The following is a 14840-nucleotide window of genomic DNA, read 5'->3' on the forward strand; positions in this document are numbered from 1 at the left end:
TGTGAATGAGTAAGAGGTAGTTGTACCCCTACTCATTCACTAAAGGGTTAAATAAAAAGTAAATAAAAAGAGACCAGGACTTTTGGAAAAAAAATTAATTGAACAAAAATCAGACAGTTTTTGACCAGTCCTTTATAATAACAAACAAAAATAAAAAAAGGAGGAAGATCCATCAATGTAGTCCAGGGTCAATCACGTCATCCAGCTCTGTAGGTCCACGTCAAATCACAATGAATGGCACCATCCGACTCGTCGAATTAAATAAAAAAAAAAGAAGCCCGCCACCCGCCGCAAAATGAGACATTTGACAGCTTCCGGCCAGAATGCAACATTTAATGTGCTGTCACCACTCACTCCACTCTTTTGTTTTCATGCCATGACTGAACTGCCAGTGAATCCACTGCTTTGGCTGTTGTGAAAAGGCTAGCAGAGACTGCGTAATAAAAAGCTTAACAAAAGGGCATGTAGACTGGTCAAGAGAATGTTTATTTGTTTGACTGAGGTTACTGAAAGTAAACACAATATGTGATGGCTGGCAACAAATATGCCTGCAGGTCCTCTAAATTGTGACAAAAAGTGCTTCCTTGTGTCTCAGGGACCCCCAAACCTCAGCACATGTATAATATTCACCTACGTTCTGCCCCAGCTAAAGTATATAAAAAAAACGTAACAAAATAGATATCTGCACAAAGTTTATGGCAGGGCATGGACTTCTCTTATTTGTTCTTTTTTGGTCTCTACACCTGTCAACATTATTATTGAAATTTAGAGCTGGTCTGTGTCCTATTCACTCCATCTCAAGCAGTGCAATCAACCCTTCCAGTTAAGGCTCATTCAAGCAGCCACAGAGGGCTGTATATTTCCAAGCCAAGGAGTCAAAGGTCTTTGTATACAGCAGCCACCTGTACAAAACAAAAGGCTTACAGGCACGGCTGTATGCAAGTCCGATAGGTAACATACGTACATGTACGGATGAGTGGCACTTATATAATTATAAGCCTGGTAGAGCACATAAGTATGAGAAGACTGCAAGTATTAAATGTCATTTAAGAAGATGTGAAGTTCCACAAGGATAAGAACCACTTAAAGGTTATATCTAGAGATCTAAACAGCTATGATATTAAAGGTTTAGTCTACAGTCCCCTCATTTTCTTAGGAACAAGAAATCTTTTATTAACCCCATATTATTTATATAATTAGAAATGCTTGACGTTAGAGAGCAGAAGTTTATTTAAAAGGGACTTTCTACTTTGATCTTAAAAGTAAAAAACACCTTAACCCTTTCGCTGCCAAGCCCTCCGGAACATTTTTCAACAGCTATTAATTTAAAGGGGACAGTCTGCTGAACAGTTCTACTATAAGCTGATGGTCGCTAAAGCGACCATCAGCTTATAGTAGAACTGTAAATGCCAGGTCCGTACGACGTACTGAGCTGGCCAGCTGGAAGCACTTTTGTAGCTCCGTACGACGTACGTCCTTGGCAGCGAAAGGGTTAATTCAGGTCATCCCCCCTTCACTCCCTTCTGATTAGCTGTATCTAAGCAGTTGGGGACACAGCTGGGAGATTGGAAGCTGCTACACTTTAAGCTCACAAAGTTCTGGCATAAAAAAATGCATCAGTTTCAGCAAGGGGCCAAAAGAGGAAATTCTAGCGCATTGATTATAACTCCCAGTGAAGTTAATTATAATAAGCCTGAGAAGGTGATTTATAGAAATCGAGGATAAAAACACTGAAACCACAAAAGAAATCAAGTTTTGAAGAGGAATGAAAGTTAAATTAAAGCATGGAACACATGAAATTAAAATTCTTGAACAACTGCATTGGGTTTTTATTTTTCTTTAATAAAATAACACTCTTTGAAAAACAGAAGTCAACATTACAATAATTATTCGGACAGTTCACCAAGCTAAACCGAATGTGTTCTTTGCCACACTGATCCTTACTTTCAGATTTTGTTTTGAGATGTTATTGGTGAAAATAAAGAATGATTACAGGAAATAAATATCATTACAATTGAGCCTTATGTGGCAAATATAGCTATATGCTGCTGAATGATGACTGTCTTATGGGGCAACACAACACAATTTACTATAATAAACTGGGCATAAAGGAGCTTCATCCGACAGCAGGTGGACCACATTAGCTCACCAGACCTGCAAGAGGCACAAGAGGAAAAGTTTAATGGCACGGTTTCACCTGCATCAAGTTTTAAAAAGGAAACAGTAATATTACATATTTTCTTTTATTATGCTCGTCCTGAGCATAATAAAAGAAAATATGTAATATTACTATGTTTCCTAAAGCAATCTAATTTTTAAGCCAGGTAAATATTAAATATTGTTTAGATTTTATATCTACATTATATACCCCCCCATAGATTTATGAGTTATTGTTAACTGGTTTACTAATGAAAAAAGCCTGTTTACAGAGCTCAATAGCTCAAGCTTAAATGTACAGAAACCTAAACAAGTCAACCCCATCTCTCTCCATCTCCACTGTTCAGCCTGGTGTTTAAAATCAGAGAGAGTGTGAAGGCAAAAAGATTCTGCTGGATACTCTCTATACTATGGTAAATCACACGGTTTACCACAGCCTAGTCTAGTTTAGCAGACCTTTAAATGGTAATAATTTATAGAGTTCCTTCTGTTTTTTGATGATGTTTGTGTTCCTATCCCATAAGAGGAAGTAAATGTAAACTCTGCTTTCCACTCCTTTCTTAAAAATAAAATCAAGCTCACTAGCGTGCACAGTATTGCCACAGCTAATAAGACATCTTCTGTTTGTGATAAACATCAGCTTTAAAAAAAAAAAAAAAATGAACCTAAAGTAGTAAATAGCCCAGCACATCAGACACTCACCCAAGTAATCGTCCATCAAAGAGCCAATTGCAAACTGAAAAGAAATTAAATGTTAGATTATAGAGTACTGTAGATTATACAGTAGGACACTAATAAAAATGAGTAATGTAAAACCCCTACTGCTTCTATTTTATTCTTTTTTACATACAAGACATTACACAAAGCAACATTTACATAGAAAAAAAAAATATTACAAGTGAAGCAGTCAAAAGAATTATGTAAACTGCCCTTGCTCCTTCAGTAAATGCCAGTTGCCTGGTTGTCAAGCTGGTGGTTTGACTATGTCATCATCTTCAGAGTCACTCACCAACAACCAATACAGCAATAAGGAATTCTGACATTCCATGCTGCATTTTTGTTCCATGTCTGAAACTTTGGCAGTTTCAAAAAGGAGGTCAGAAACATCCATCTCAATATTTCTTCTTTAGAAGGTATCATTTTAGCCTTGACAGTCACCTTGTGGAGCTGGCTTTTGTGGAAGCTAAACCCTTATAGGTGAAAGTATCCTTAATTTTAATAATGTCCCTGAATTTGACCGTGCAATGCCCTTTTATCCAAGCCCACTGTGACCTTACCCTCACAATAAAATCTAATGATAGCACAGATCAAAATAATGTGATAAGGTGCTGCAGTTTTACCCTCAAGCCCTGCGAGAAATCCACTAAACCAATATGTGCTGGATTTTTATAATTATACTACTTCGATATAACGGAGTGTTTCTGACTTGAACATAGTTGCAATGTTGTCTGAAGATATTGAGTAGTTCAATGACCAACATCGTTTGCTGCCTGGAATTGCTCTTTATGTACAGTTTAACCATTACCAATTGTCTACACAGAACTTCAAAATATGATCCAGATTCTACTAGGTTAATCTTATAACTAAACACTCTTGTGACTAAAGAACAAACAGCTAAGTGCCAAGGTATCCCACTCAGAGTAAAAAGCATGTCCTGTACACTCTAAAACACAGATTTCAATATAGGAGCCTCTGTAATGGGTATGCATATAGGAGCCTCTGCAACTGGAGTTAAAAAAAAACCACAACAACTTAAGTCATTAGGTCAGAAATAAGGGAGTCGACATTGCAGACTTTGGTGGTCGTCATCCTAAAAATGGCATCACAAGCTAATAAGTCACTGACCTAAAAAAAATAAAAAGAAACATTCCACAAGTGAAGTCTGAACTCACCAATTCTACACACTCGTTTCAGGTCAGTGACTAACGTAGTAAAGCCAGGAACAAGATGACAGCCCTGAAACCTGCAGCAAGTCATCAGTTGCCCTAAAACAGGTCTCCTCCCCTCAAAATATTCCAATCATCTGACTAGAACAAATGCTAGGCAAAGTTCCTCTGACCTCCAGGCTTGGACATCCAACTAATGAACAAGGTAAAAAGCCGTTGATTTTCTTTATATGCCCTCGAATGCCAACAATCAGGCTTTTTTTTTGATAAAGACTATCAAAATGAAATATCTTTAGTGACCTAATCTTTGATTGTGGAAATAGTACACCCGCAGATTTCCGACAGCAGAGTTGTCAGATGCAACATTTTATGAAGTGAAGCTGGCCTTTAAAAAGGAAGATGTGGTTTCAAAGTGCATATGTGAAAGGCTTGTTTTACTTACAATATCATTCTTATCCACTCTAGTTCCCACAATCTTCAGGCGAATTTCATCATCTTGCTGTATAACGACATCCTACAGGAGACATTAGCATATTGGTTAATGATTATGATAATTGCAAAATGAGCAAACAGTGTGGCCTGTCAGTGGTAAAAGCAAACAGAACTCTGGGGTGCATCACTAGAAGAACTAGCATTCGGAAGGAGGTAGTCCCAATTCCCCTATCTAGAACTTTAGCTAGACCTCATTTAGAATAGTGTGCCCAGTCCAGCCCTTACAAAAATACCCTGAGAAGACAGAACGAGTTCATAGACAGGCAACAAGAATGTTGAAAGTTCTGAGGTTGAAAACATATCAGGAGAAACTGCAGGAACTTAAGGAAAGGAGGGACATAATGTATACACATTTAAATACATCAAAGATGCATGTGTCACCTCATATAAACCACCTCCATGCAGTACTTTGTCCTGTTCTAATCTGTAGCCCCATTCCAGAGCTAGTGTGGTTGTCAGCTTACACCCATCACTGTCCAACCATGAGCTCACGAGAAATGGATAACTAATGAGGGCTTACTGACAGGATTTAACTTGGGCAGCAGGTGCACACTGGAGACGAGAGCCGTCATTCAGCACAGCTCCATCCACAACAAAAGCACTAGTAAAAGAGCAATCAGCACTGTCTGGGCTGTATGATCTATCTGCTGGTACTGTTTACAAGCAGAGGTTAGATCACATAGCACCACAGCACTGAATGATCTTTGACATTGTGGATAAACAGTGCTGTCATGGCTGGGTTATCTATCTTGGGCTGTTCATACACAGCACAGGCAGATAGATCACACAGCCCCTCAGCGCAGAATGAACTTTACGATTGTGAATGAACAGTCATCGTTGTTGGGGCTGCATGATCTATCTGCCAGTGGTATGCATGTTCACTAGCAGTTGCAGATATATCAAAGATCACAGATATAGCCTCGACAGCGCTGACTATTATTTCACAATAGTAAAAGATTATCCAACTCTGCGTGGCTTTGTGATCTGCCCACAGCTTGTAAACATACAAAGCACATCAGATAGATCACACAGTCCCAACTAATCATTTACTAAGGCTGGTGTTAAGAATTAGGAGTCAGTGTTGGCAGGGTAAGATTCACACTTTGTGCTAGCTGTACTTCTATGGGAACTCCCACAAATTGGGCTTTAGCCTGGGGTGGAACTACAGCCAATCGCAGACAGAATATATAGGGAAGCAGGTTGTTTACAATATGGGTAAACAACGCGATTTAACAGCCTTTGAAAGTGGGATGATTGTTGGCGCGAGCCTACTGGTGGGAAGTGGGCTGTTTTACTGGGGCTGGAGTTGAATTGTAAAAACAACAGAAGTAATACCTTCAACAATGAGTTTTCTTTATACACACTGAATTTATGCAGACACTTTCAAAAAGGTTTGATGGGGCTCTAAAAATATACCAAAGGTTATTTTGAACAATTTTAAGCACTACACATTTTTATGTATTTTGCATAAAGTAGTAAAACCTTTCTGGTAACGTATAATACCACACATTGTACCCAGTCATCCCATATGATTCTTTGCTTTTTAGCCAAGAGATAGGCATGTCTCTTACCTCATCTACAGTCTTATAACAAGGTGGATTAGAATTGGGGTCAAACTCCATTTCAGATGGAATGGACTGAAACAAAGAACAAGATCAGTTAGATACCTTCATAAGTAGATATATGCACACTTTAAATGCAACACCAGCATAAACCAAGTCATTTTCCTACAGTGCTCTATAACTCCATTAATAGCTATGGATGAGCTGTAATCCACTGGGGGCCACCAAGAGTATGGTTTAGCCATAAATACACAGGGCTATGGTGCGCGTATGCAGTGGAAAGAGAACCCGGCCCGAGACCTAACCCTTAAAAGGACTGTGTTATGCTGGGCAGAGCCAATATTTAGGGTGTGGGGAGGAAGGCAATTATTTAACAAGAAGGCTGTACACAACAGGAGATTTCCCGCGCCCGAGCGGGCGGATGTAACAGGACGTGTACACACGCCCAGTTACATCCAAGAAGCTCCCGGCAGGCCGTGTATACACAGCGGCTGGCCGGGAGGTAGTTAATGACAACTGTACTTAAAGTAACATTTTCCTTTATGGTCCCTTTTAATCAACAAGGCAGTGCAATCAGCAACAGTGTGCAGTAACCTATACAACCAGAATTCATTTTTTATCTGTCATAACATGATAGTTGCTGCTCAGTTGTCAATGAATCGTGCCTCATTAAAAGAGTTCCACAGTGTTCAAAATATTAAAAGAAACTTACATGTCTTGAAATGAAGCAGGACATAGGTCCAATTTCTGTAAATAACCCAACCTGTAAAGTTCAAGAAATAAGTGGATTATAAACACTGCCATCCTTGATTGACACACACACACACACCTAGTAGACAGGAGAATCATGTCTCCCATAGACTACCAGAAGATATTCATCCTTTTAAAAGGGAGATTTGACAATCTTACCAGCAAAAAATATACATTACACTAGAAGCTGTGTGAAAATATTAATTTTACATTCCTACATTCATATGGAATTCAACTATAAGACCAATTCATGGTAGCAGACATTACATAGCATTCATTCTGGCACACTAATGCATGTTTCGGAAACATGGAGGGGAAAAGAAATACCAGCCAACACTAACCTTCAAGATTTAATTTACACATTAACCATAGTGCTTAAAGTGACCCTTTCATTTGTGAATGCACTGCAAGTAAAATGTCCACGTAGCTCCCACTCCCAGCAGCATTTCCTTATTTTTCCCTTCGCTCTCTACTTTGTTTGGTCATTGGAAGCCGTGTAAAATACCCTGAATTTCTGTGTATATGGATAAGCATGCAAGTCACTCCCCTTCTTTAATGTGACAGCACAGGTGACTCTTGATTGGCCAAGTGCTGTCTCCTGGGGAAGGGAAAGAGACTATGGCCCTGTGGGAGTAAATACAATTTAACTTTTTCACTTAATTCTTAATTAAGCTTGGTAGTACCATTTCAGAGCTCTCAGCAAAAATGACAAAACAAAAAAAAAAAAACCTTTTGCCCAGTTAGGTATTCTTCAAACATATTTGTAATCACTGCTAATATAATTACATAAAATCCAAGTTCATAATCCGCTGCAAAGCAGAAATATGTCCGAGCTTGGAAGTGCCAGTATTGTAAACCAATCAGGTTGTTTTGTTTTCTTTGATGCTGTATTCCTAATGTTCTAGAGACTAAAATGTGAAGTTAGAGGTGTTCAGGAAGCTTACAGAGAGGGGAGAGGACTTCACCAGTTTTCTAATGTTCATTCATTCATTGTGCAGTAGGCTGGAGTTAGTGTGTAACGATTGCGAGTTTATTTTCCTATGAATAGCAGTGTAGCTCTACTGGCTATACAATATAACAGAGTTATATGAAAAGTGGATGAACAGGAGGTCAAGAATCACCTAGACGATATTTTAGCGAACGAAAAACTGACGGCGATATTGTCAGACACACATGACCGCTTCCTTGCGATCTGGCAGCCTTGGATTGATTACTCTAGACCACCATCTTTCGATTCGCAGCTGCTATCCATCTAGAGACCGTGTACTCCCCCTCCCCTTCTGTCCTCCTGAATGGCTCCTTCTACCCCACCTTCCTCTTGTTTCTTCCCACCCCCCGCCTTCTCCCCACCCATCTGTACCTTCTGCAGTACTCTTTATCCCTCCCCTTCACCTTTTCCCCCAAACGTATATACTGATTAACGTGCTCTTCCCCCTCTGGACCACACGTCCTGTGGCATAATGTTGAGACCTATGGCCATCCTTTCCTAGAGGATCAGAATCCAGAATTGCAATGTTTCCCAAATAGCGATCCTTCCTTCTCGATCCCTACTGTCTGCCCATTAGGTATATACAATGCTGTCCTTATTGTGCCATTTTTCAGGATCCTCAACACCAAGTTTGTTGGTAACTCAAAGTACTGTGTTGTGCTCTGCGTAGCACTAAGACTGCCTCCTCTCCGTATTGTTATCTGCCACATGGCTTGCAAGCCTTGACTTTGTTATCTTTGTACGCTCTATACAAAAAAAAAACAAAAAACAATAAAACCTTTGTGAAAGAAAAGTGGATGAACAGAAGTGTCACTTTTTTGGAAAGTAGTAAAATCACCACATATGCAGAATTATTATTTTTTTTACTAAAGTTTCAAATGTTTTGCTAAATGAAATCTCACCTTATTGACTTGAGTAACTACGGCATCCACTACCTCTCCCTTGAAAGGCCGGAAGACAATGGCCTTGTACTTGACAGGATAAAGAACGAAGCCTCTTCCAGGTTGAATCACCCCTGCGCCGATGTTATCAATTGTAGTAACGGCAATCACAAAACCGTACCTGGAGGAAAAATAGGAATAAAATAAGAGTGTGCTTTGGTTTGGTTATGCTGATGTGATTAAATAGGGTTTTTGAGCATCTATAAAAAAAAAAACCATGGTTCATTACTAGAAATCACACTCCAAATGAATCATGCTGGACAAGAAGTGTAAAATGAAAAACAAAAATTTCAATCTTAGAGACCCTACAGGTCCACTGTCCTGCGAGTGAGAGCAGCATGCCTCAGGAGGCCCCTGCTATCTAGCATGATAGGCCTGGAGTAAAATAACAAACGTTGCGGTGCTCCTGTTCGGCCGGAGGAAACACAAAATACTGGAGGTGATTAGGAGGGACCGCCCTTTTTATTCTAATTGTGGATGATGTGTTTCCCGTTTCAGGTGGGAGGATCCCATCTCTCATAGGCTGCCCTGGACGATGACTGGGGAAAGTATGCCTTAAAGTGAAAGGGGTATTACTGGCTTTTACTGAAGGCCAGTATCACAACACATGTTATTTTGCCGATTTGTAAAATAGAGCTTAACCTAAAAAGTGAAGATTTGTTATGCTATAGGGAATCTATTGCTGCAGAAAGATGCTGGGTAGAGCTGCAACAGCTCTGCCCCAGCCTCCGCACTCAGAATGTGCCGTGACATCATTACACTCCTAATGTAAACACTATGCAGAAGCCCATTACTACGAAGAACAGTCTTACCAGCCAATAAGAAAGTGTGGAAAGGCCAGTCTGGATCTTTACATTTACATATTCGAGCGTTGTGGCAGGGTGCTCAAGCCCACATTTTAGTCCTGTACTCAGATGCCTACATTTTTATTACTAAAAAGTTGTACTTTAAATCTTCACATGTAAAGATACATCTGGTCACATTTACTTGCTAGTTGCATATACTTACTTGCCAGTGCATGTCCCCTCCACCTCAGTGAACAACTTCTGCTTGACCGTGTTGAGAAGGTTTGGCCCAAAATACCTGGGGTGCAGAAGAATCTCATGTTCCAGTGATATCTGCAACAAGAAATGGTGAGTTATATTGTCTAGAAATAATTTCTGCCACAAAGTGTTTGAAAAACAATATACTCCAGTAAAGAAGAACTATTACATGCACACTTTTAATCTATGTACCCAAGTGAATTAAAAAAAAAATTCTACACATCAATATTGGTCCAATTTAACTCTTTTGCTGCTGGAGCAATCTTAATTTTTCGCTAGAAAATTACCTAAAACCCCATTATACAGGTAAAACTCGAAAAATTAGAATATCGTGCAAAAGTTCATTTATTTCACTAATGCAACTTAGCCGTCTACCAGGAGATTTTGGAGCACTTCATGCTTCCTTCCGCAGATGAGCTCTATGGGGATGCTGACTTCATTTTCCAGCAGGACTTGGCACCTGCCCACACTGCCAAAAATTTTCTGAGATTGTGGATCTGGGTTTTCATGAGCTGTAAGCCATAATCATCACAATTATGACAAATCACGGCTTGAACTATCTTGCTTTGCATGTAATGAGTCTATCTCATATATTAGTTTTACCTTTTAAGTTGCATTAGTGAAAAAAAAGAACTTTTGCACGATATTCTAATTTTTCGAGTTTCACCTGTATACCCAGTGTGTGGAGTCATCTTTGTTTACATACAAGTGCACACCCTACCTGTGCTTTCGTTTGCATATGCACAGAGGGGTGCTGGTACATTGACATTTTTGGGGGTTATGGTTAATATACTGTATATATATATATGCATTTATTTTATTTTTTTTATTTCATATTATTGTGGTCACAAGGCTAGCCATATATGTTTAGATTTCTGTCAAATCACTCGATTCTTCACTGCCGGCTATTGCATACAGACAGCCGCAATACCTGCGTCTGCATCTAATAGGATGCAGTCACTGTTCAGCTGATAATCTTAAATCTCAGTCAATTTTTCAATCAACTTGTCGAGCTGCATGGCTACAAGGCCACCCAAGGCCCAAATTTCAACTGATTTAGCAGAAATCAACCGAAATTCGAGCGGTGTATGGCTCCCCTAAGAAGCCCTCTTTGTGATAGCATTGGGCAAGTGACATGTAGACATGAAGGGTCTATCAATGTCTCTCCTGCTGATCAAGCACAGATTGATTGTGTACCCAGCTTTGGATGGGATTTTGACAACTCAAAAGGACATTGGGAAATGGATGTTCCTTGATGTCCATCCTTGCAAAGTTTATTGTGATCCTGGGCTTCCAGGAACAGCAGGAGAGACGAGAAATTTGGCAAAGGGGAGGGGGATTAGGCACATTGCAAGTCCCATCCCATTTGTAGTAAGGTGCTTAATACTAAATCTGATTGTACAAATCACTGTACTGTCTTTTTTTAGATTTAGCAAAATTGTAATACGAAGATTAACCTAAATAATTCATTCAATTTGTATCCAGTCAGGCAGGCCCTTGCACTTCATAAATGTTGCTAGATCTAAAAAGGAGATTGTACAGAAAATTCATGCATTTTAAAGCAAACCTGTAATATATTTACAGCAAGCAAAGTATTGATGACACTAGAGAATAGAAACTTTGTGGCATGGTACCTTGAAATGTAGGGCCCATGGGTACTCTGGCTCAATACTCCTGCAAATGGCACTATGTGAGGGAATTAAAAACCATTCACAAAAAGGTATACCTCCTGAATCCATTCTAGGAGGGAATAGAGCTGCAGCTAACGATTATTTTCAAAATCGATTAGTTAGCCGATTATTAAGTTCGATTAATCGGTTAATCGGATAAACAATAAAAAAAAAAATTAAAAATGGCTCCAGTGATGGGACTACTAGTTTGTATTGAGATTGTAGTCCATCACAGGAGCAAGCTTGGAGCGGTGGAAAAAAATAGTGTGGTGTGCAATATAGTGAAATGGAAAGTGTAAAATTATACAGCAATGAATGCAGAATTGCACCGGCTATAGAGGACTACAACAAATCCCAGCAATAGTACATTATAGCTGGTGGTATTCTGCATTGCGCTGTATAATGTACTATTGCTGGGATTTGTAGTCCTCTATACAGTGCAGTGCAGAATATCACCAGCTATATAGGAATACAACAAATCCCAGCAATACATTATACATACAGCGGAGCGTGTGGAGCCGTGAACAGGGCCAACTGATCGGAAGCCGATTAATCGATTATTGAAAAAGTTGACAACTTTTTCAATAATCGATTATAATCGATTATGTCGATTAGTTGTTGCAGCCCTAGGAGGGAAAGTCTGCTCTCCAAATGCTCCTTAATGCTACATCAATGAAAGATCAATAACAGGGTAGTTGCATATGAAATGAGGGTAACCACAAAAAAGGACTACTATAAATACCACATCTCTACATTTGAGCCAAGATCCATAATTAGCAATACAGCCAAGTCTCTGGAATAATTTATGAGGACTGTCCATTTCCTTTTGAAGTAATTGTAAAAGTATGTGCTGTCAATATGACTGGATGTAGAAATAAGCTTATGGTCGCTATGTGCTGATACATTCTCTTTGGTCATCATGGTTGTTCTTCCACCATCACGGTGGGCAAAGTGTATTTTCGAATTTTGACTGCTATGTCTTAAATTTACAAAATGATTTAGCACATATAAATCGGATTATGGAACCTCCATCAGGCCCCAATAACTCCACCAAATTCCCCTCCTATGTAACTCAAGAGCTACAAGCAGAGGGATCAGGCATGACATTGGAGTCCTATAGGATTCAGATAAAGAAGCATAAGAAGAACTGGATTTGAAATGCTCCTAACAGCTCCATGTGCAGAGAACACTACTGCTCTATCTTGTTAGATAACATAATCGCTTCCATTTCTTGTACATGTCACCTGTGTAATCCATTTCCTAAATCGTTGGTGGATCTACTGTCCACCATTGTCTGGTATGATAATTCTAGCTGTATTAATTAGATGGTTTTGCAAAGACCATTTGTAGGCATCACACAGACCCTGCATGAGCATGGAATAGAACATTTCTGGTTTAAATGGCATGCCACTCCCAGTGACCTTCTGAACAAGGCCATGGACTGATTTCCAGATGGGTTGTAATTCAGAGCACAACCAGAAAATATGAAGCAGTGATCCCACCAGTGATCCCACTTCCCCTGAGCAGCATCAGCAAAATGCCGGGATCCTGCTGTCGATTTAGGAAATCAGGTGTACGATACCAGTGCGAAAAGATCTTGTAGTTGATTTCCTGAATATTATTACATTGCGAACTCTTGAGTCAGGGTCTCCAACTGTTCCTCAGTGCATTACATGCCTAACCTGCATTCCCACTTATTCTTGAAATGTTGAGAAGCCAAGGGATTTAAGTCAAGCAGCATGGTGTATAAGCATAAGATGTCTCGATCCCAACTTACCCAACTTTACTGTTTCAAAAGGTAGTTTGAGCAATTCTGAGCAATCCCAAAATGTGAAATTTTTGCGTATTGCCCACGGAATTGAAAATTACCCATCGAAGGTGTAAGAGAGCCAGGTACCATTGAATGTAAAACTTCCGGCATGCCGCATAAAAGACCTGTAAAGAGGCACTTATCAATGATGTTGTGCCACCTGCGTCGATACCTGTCCAACCACGGGAGGGCCGAAATTCTATGCCTAGACCAGGCCTGTTCCCACTGGACCCATGCTTTGGTACGTTCATGGACATTCCAGTCCACCATCCTCATAAGGTGATGCGCTTGGTAATATTTAATGGTTAGGGACCCCAAACCCACCCCTATTCTTTGCATCTTGGAGAATGGACCTGTGTATCTGTGGTGGCTTCCTAACCCACACAAAGCTGAGTAAGAGTCTATTTTTATTGTTCAAGAAAGAGGGGGGCGCCAAGGTAATCAGAATTGTTTGCAGGAGATACAGCATCCTGGGAAGCACATTCATTTAAATTATTGCCATTCTAGGGAATGTCAATTCAGACTACTTCGGTAGTCTTTTTCAATTGTTTTGCAGAGCATGACGAAATTAAGCTGATAAATACATTTCAGGTCTTTAGAAAGATTAATCCCCAGATACTTAATGTATGACATGGACCAATAAAAGCGATATATCCCCTGTGGAGGGCCAAGCGCCACTGGAGGGGGACATTAATATTAAGAGCCGCCATTTTCAAATAGTTGATTTTTAGATTGAAAAGGCTTCCATATTCCTCAAACAATTGTACAAGATTGTAAGGGACGTATTCAGCTCGGTAATAAAGAAAAGCATATAATTCAGAAAAGTACCCTGGGTTGCCTTCTGGCTTTGTCACGGGTTCCTTCACATTTTTACAAAAAAGGGGGCAGCAGACTCTCTGATGTGAAGTGGGGCTTCTGATGTGATGTTTTTCTTTTGCCTGGGGTCCTGCCCCCCGCCTTAGAATTTCATACCGGACCCATGCCTAAGATAAGAGTCTAGCATGGATTATATAATGGGGGGGTGAGTAACCACACTTTTGTTTACATGGTGCCTCGAGATCTTGCATACATGTATAAGGCGCCATACTTGGAATAAGGTTGAAAAATGCTGGTTTATAGTATAGAGAGGGCAAGCCGTCTGGACCAGGAGACTTGCCCGGCTTAGTCTGTTGCAAAGCATAGTGTAGGTCCTTCCTAGTGATCGGAGGATCTGTTGGTGGCGGGTATATATTGCAATGATTGTGTATACATTGGAAACATTGAGATAATCTGGATCAGCCAGTGAATCCGAACATAGTACAATATTCCCAACAACCCATGAGTGAGCAGCAAGTGTCTAGCACGCTACAGACACGTAAAGCCCCCCCTCCTTATGAAGAATAACATATATCATAACCGCAGATAAAGATTTTATACTCACATGGTAGAACATAGCTGAAAGGATCTCCGTACACGCTATACTTGTATTTACACTGTGCGCCCGAACAATAAAGTTTGTTCAAATCAGGGCACGGCCTACGTTCCTGACGTCATGACGTGCG

At 40.0% G+C, this 14840-nt stretch overlaps 1 protein-coding gene across 1 annotated transcript; it reads right to left on the reverse strand.

Moving 5' to 3' along the window:
* Positions 1 to 2036: 2036 nt before the first annotated feature.
* Positions 2037 to 14747, reverse strand: POLR2G (RNA polymerase II subunit G). Its single transcript, XM_018565408.1, has 8 exons — positions 14720 to 14747; positions 9785 to 9894; positions 8738 to 8897; positions 6810 to 6860; positions 6107 to 6172; positions 4486 to 4557; positions 2860 to 2893; positions 2037 to 2154 (listed from the first exon to the last, which is right to left on the reverse strand). The coding sequence occupies exons 1-8, from the start codon at positions 14729 to 14731 to the stop codon at positions 2141 to 2143; spliced, it is 519 nt and encodes a 172-aa protein (XP_018420910.1). The 5' UTR covers positions 14732 to 14747; the 3' UTR covers positions 2037 to 2140.
* Between the last annotated feature and the right edge of the window lie 93 nt (positions 14748 to 14840).

Source organism: Nanorana parkeri, unplaced genomic scaffold (genome assembly GCF_000935625.1).
Source record: "Nanorana parkeri isolate BGI_ZX_2015 unplaced genomic scaffold, ASM93562v1 scaffold25, whole genome shotgun sequence".
Lineage (NCBI taxonomy): Eukaryota > Metazoa > Chordata > Amphibia > Anura > Dicroglossidae > Nanorana > Nanorana parkeri.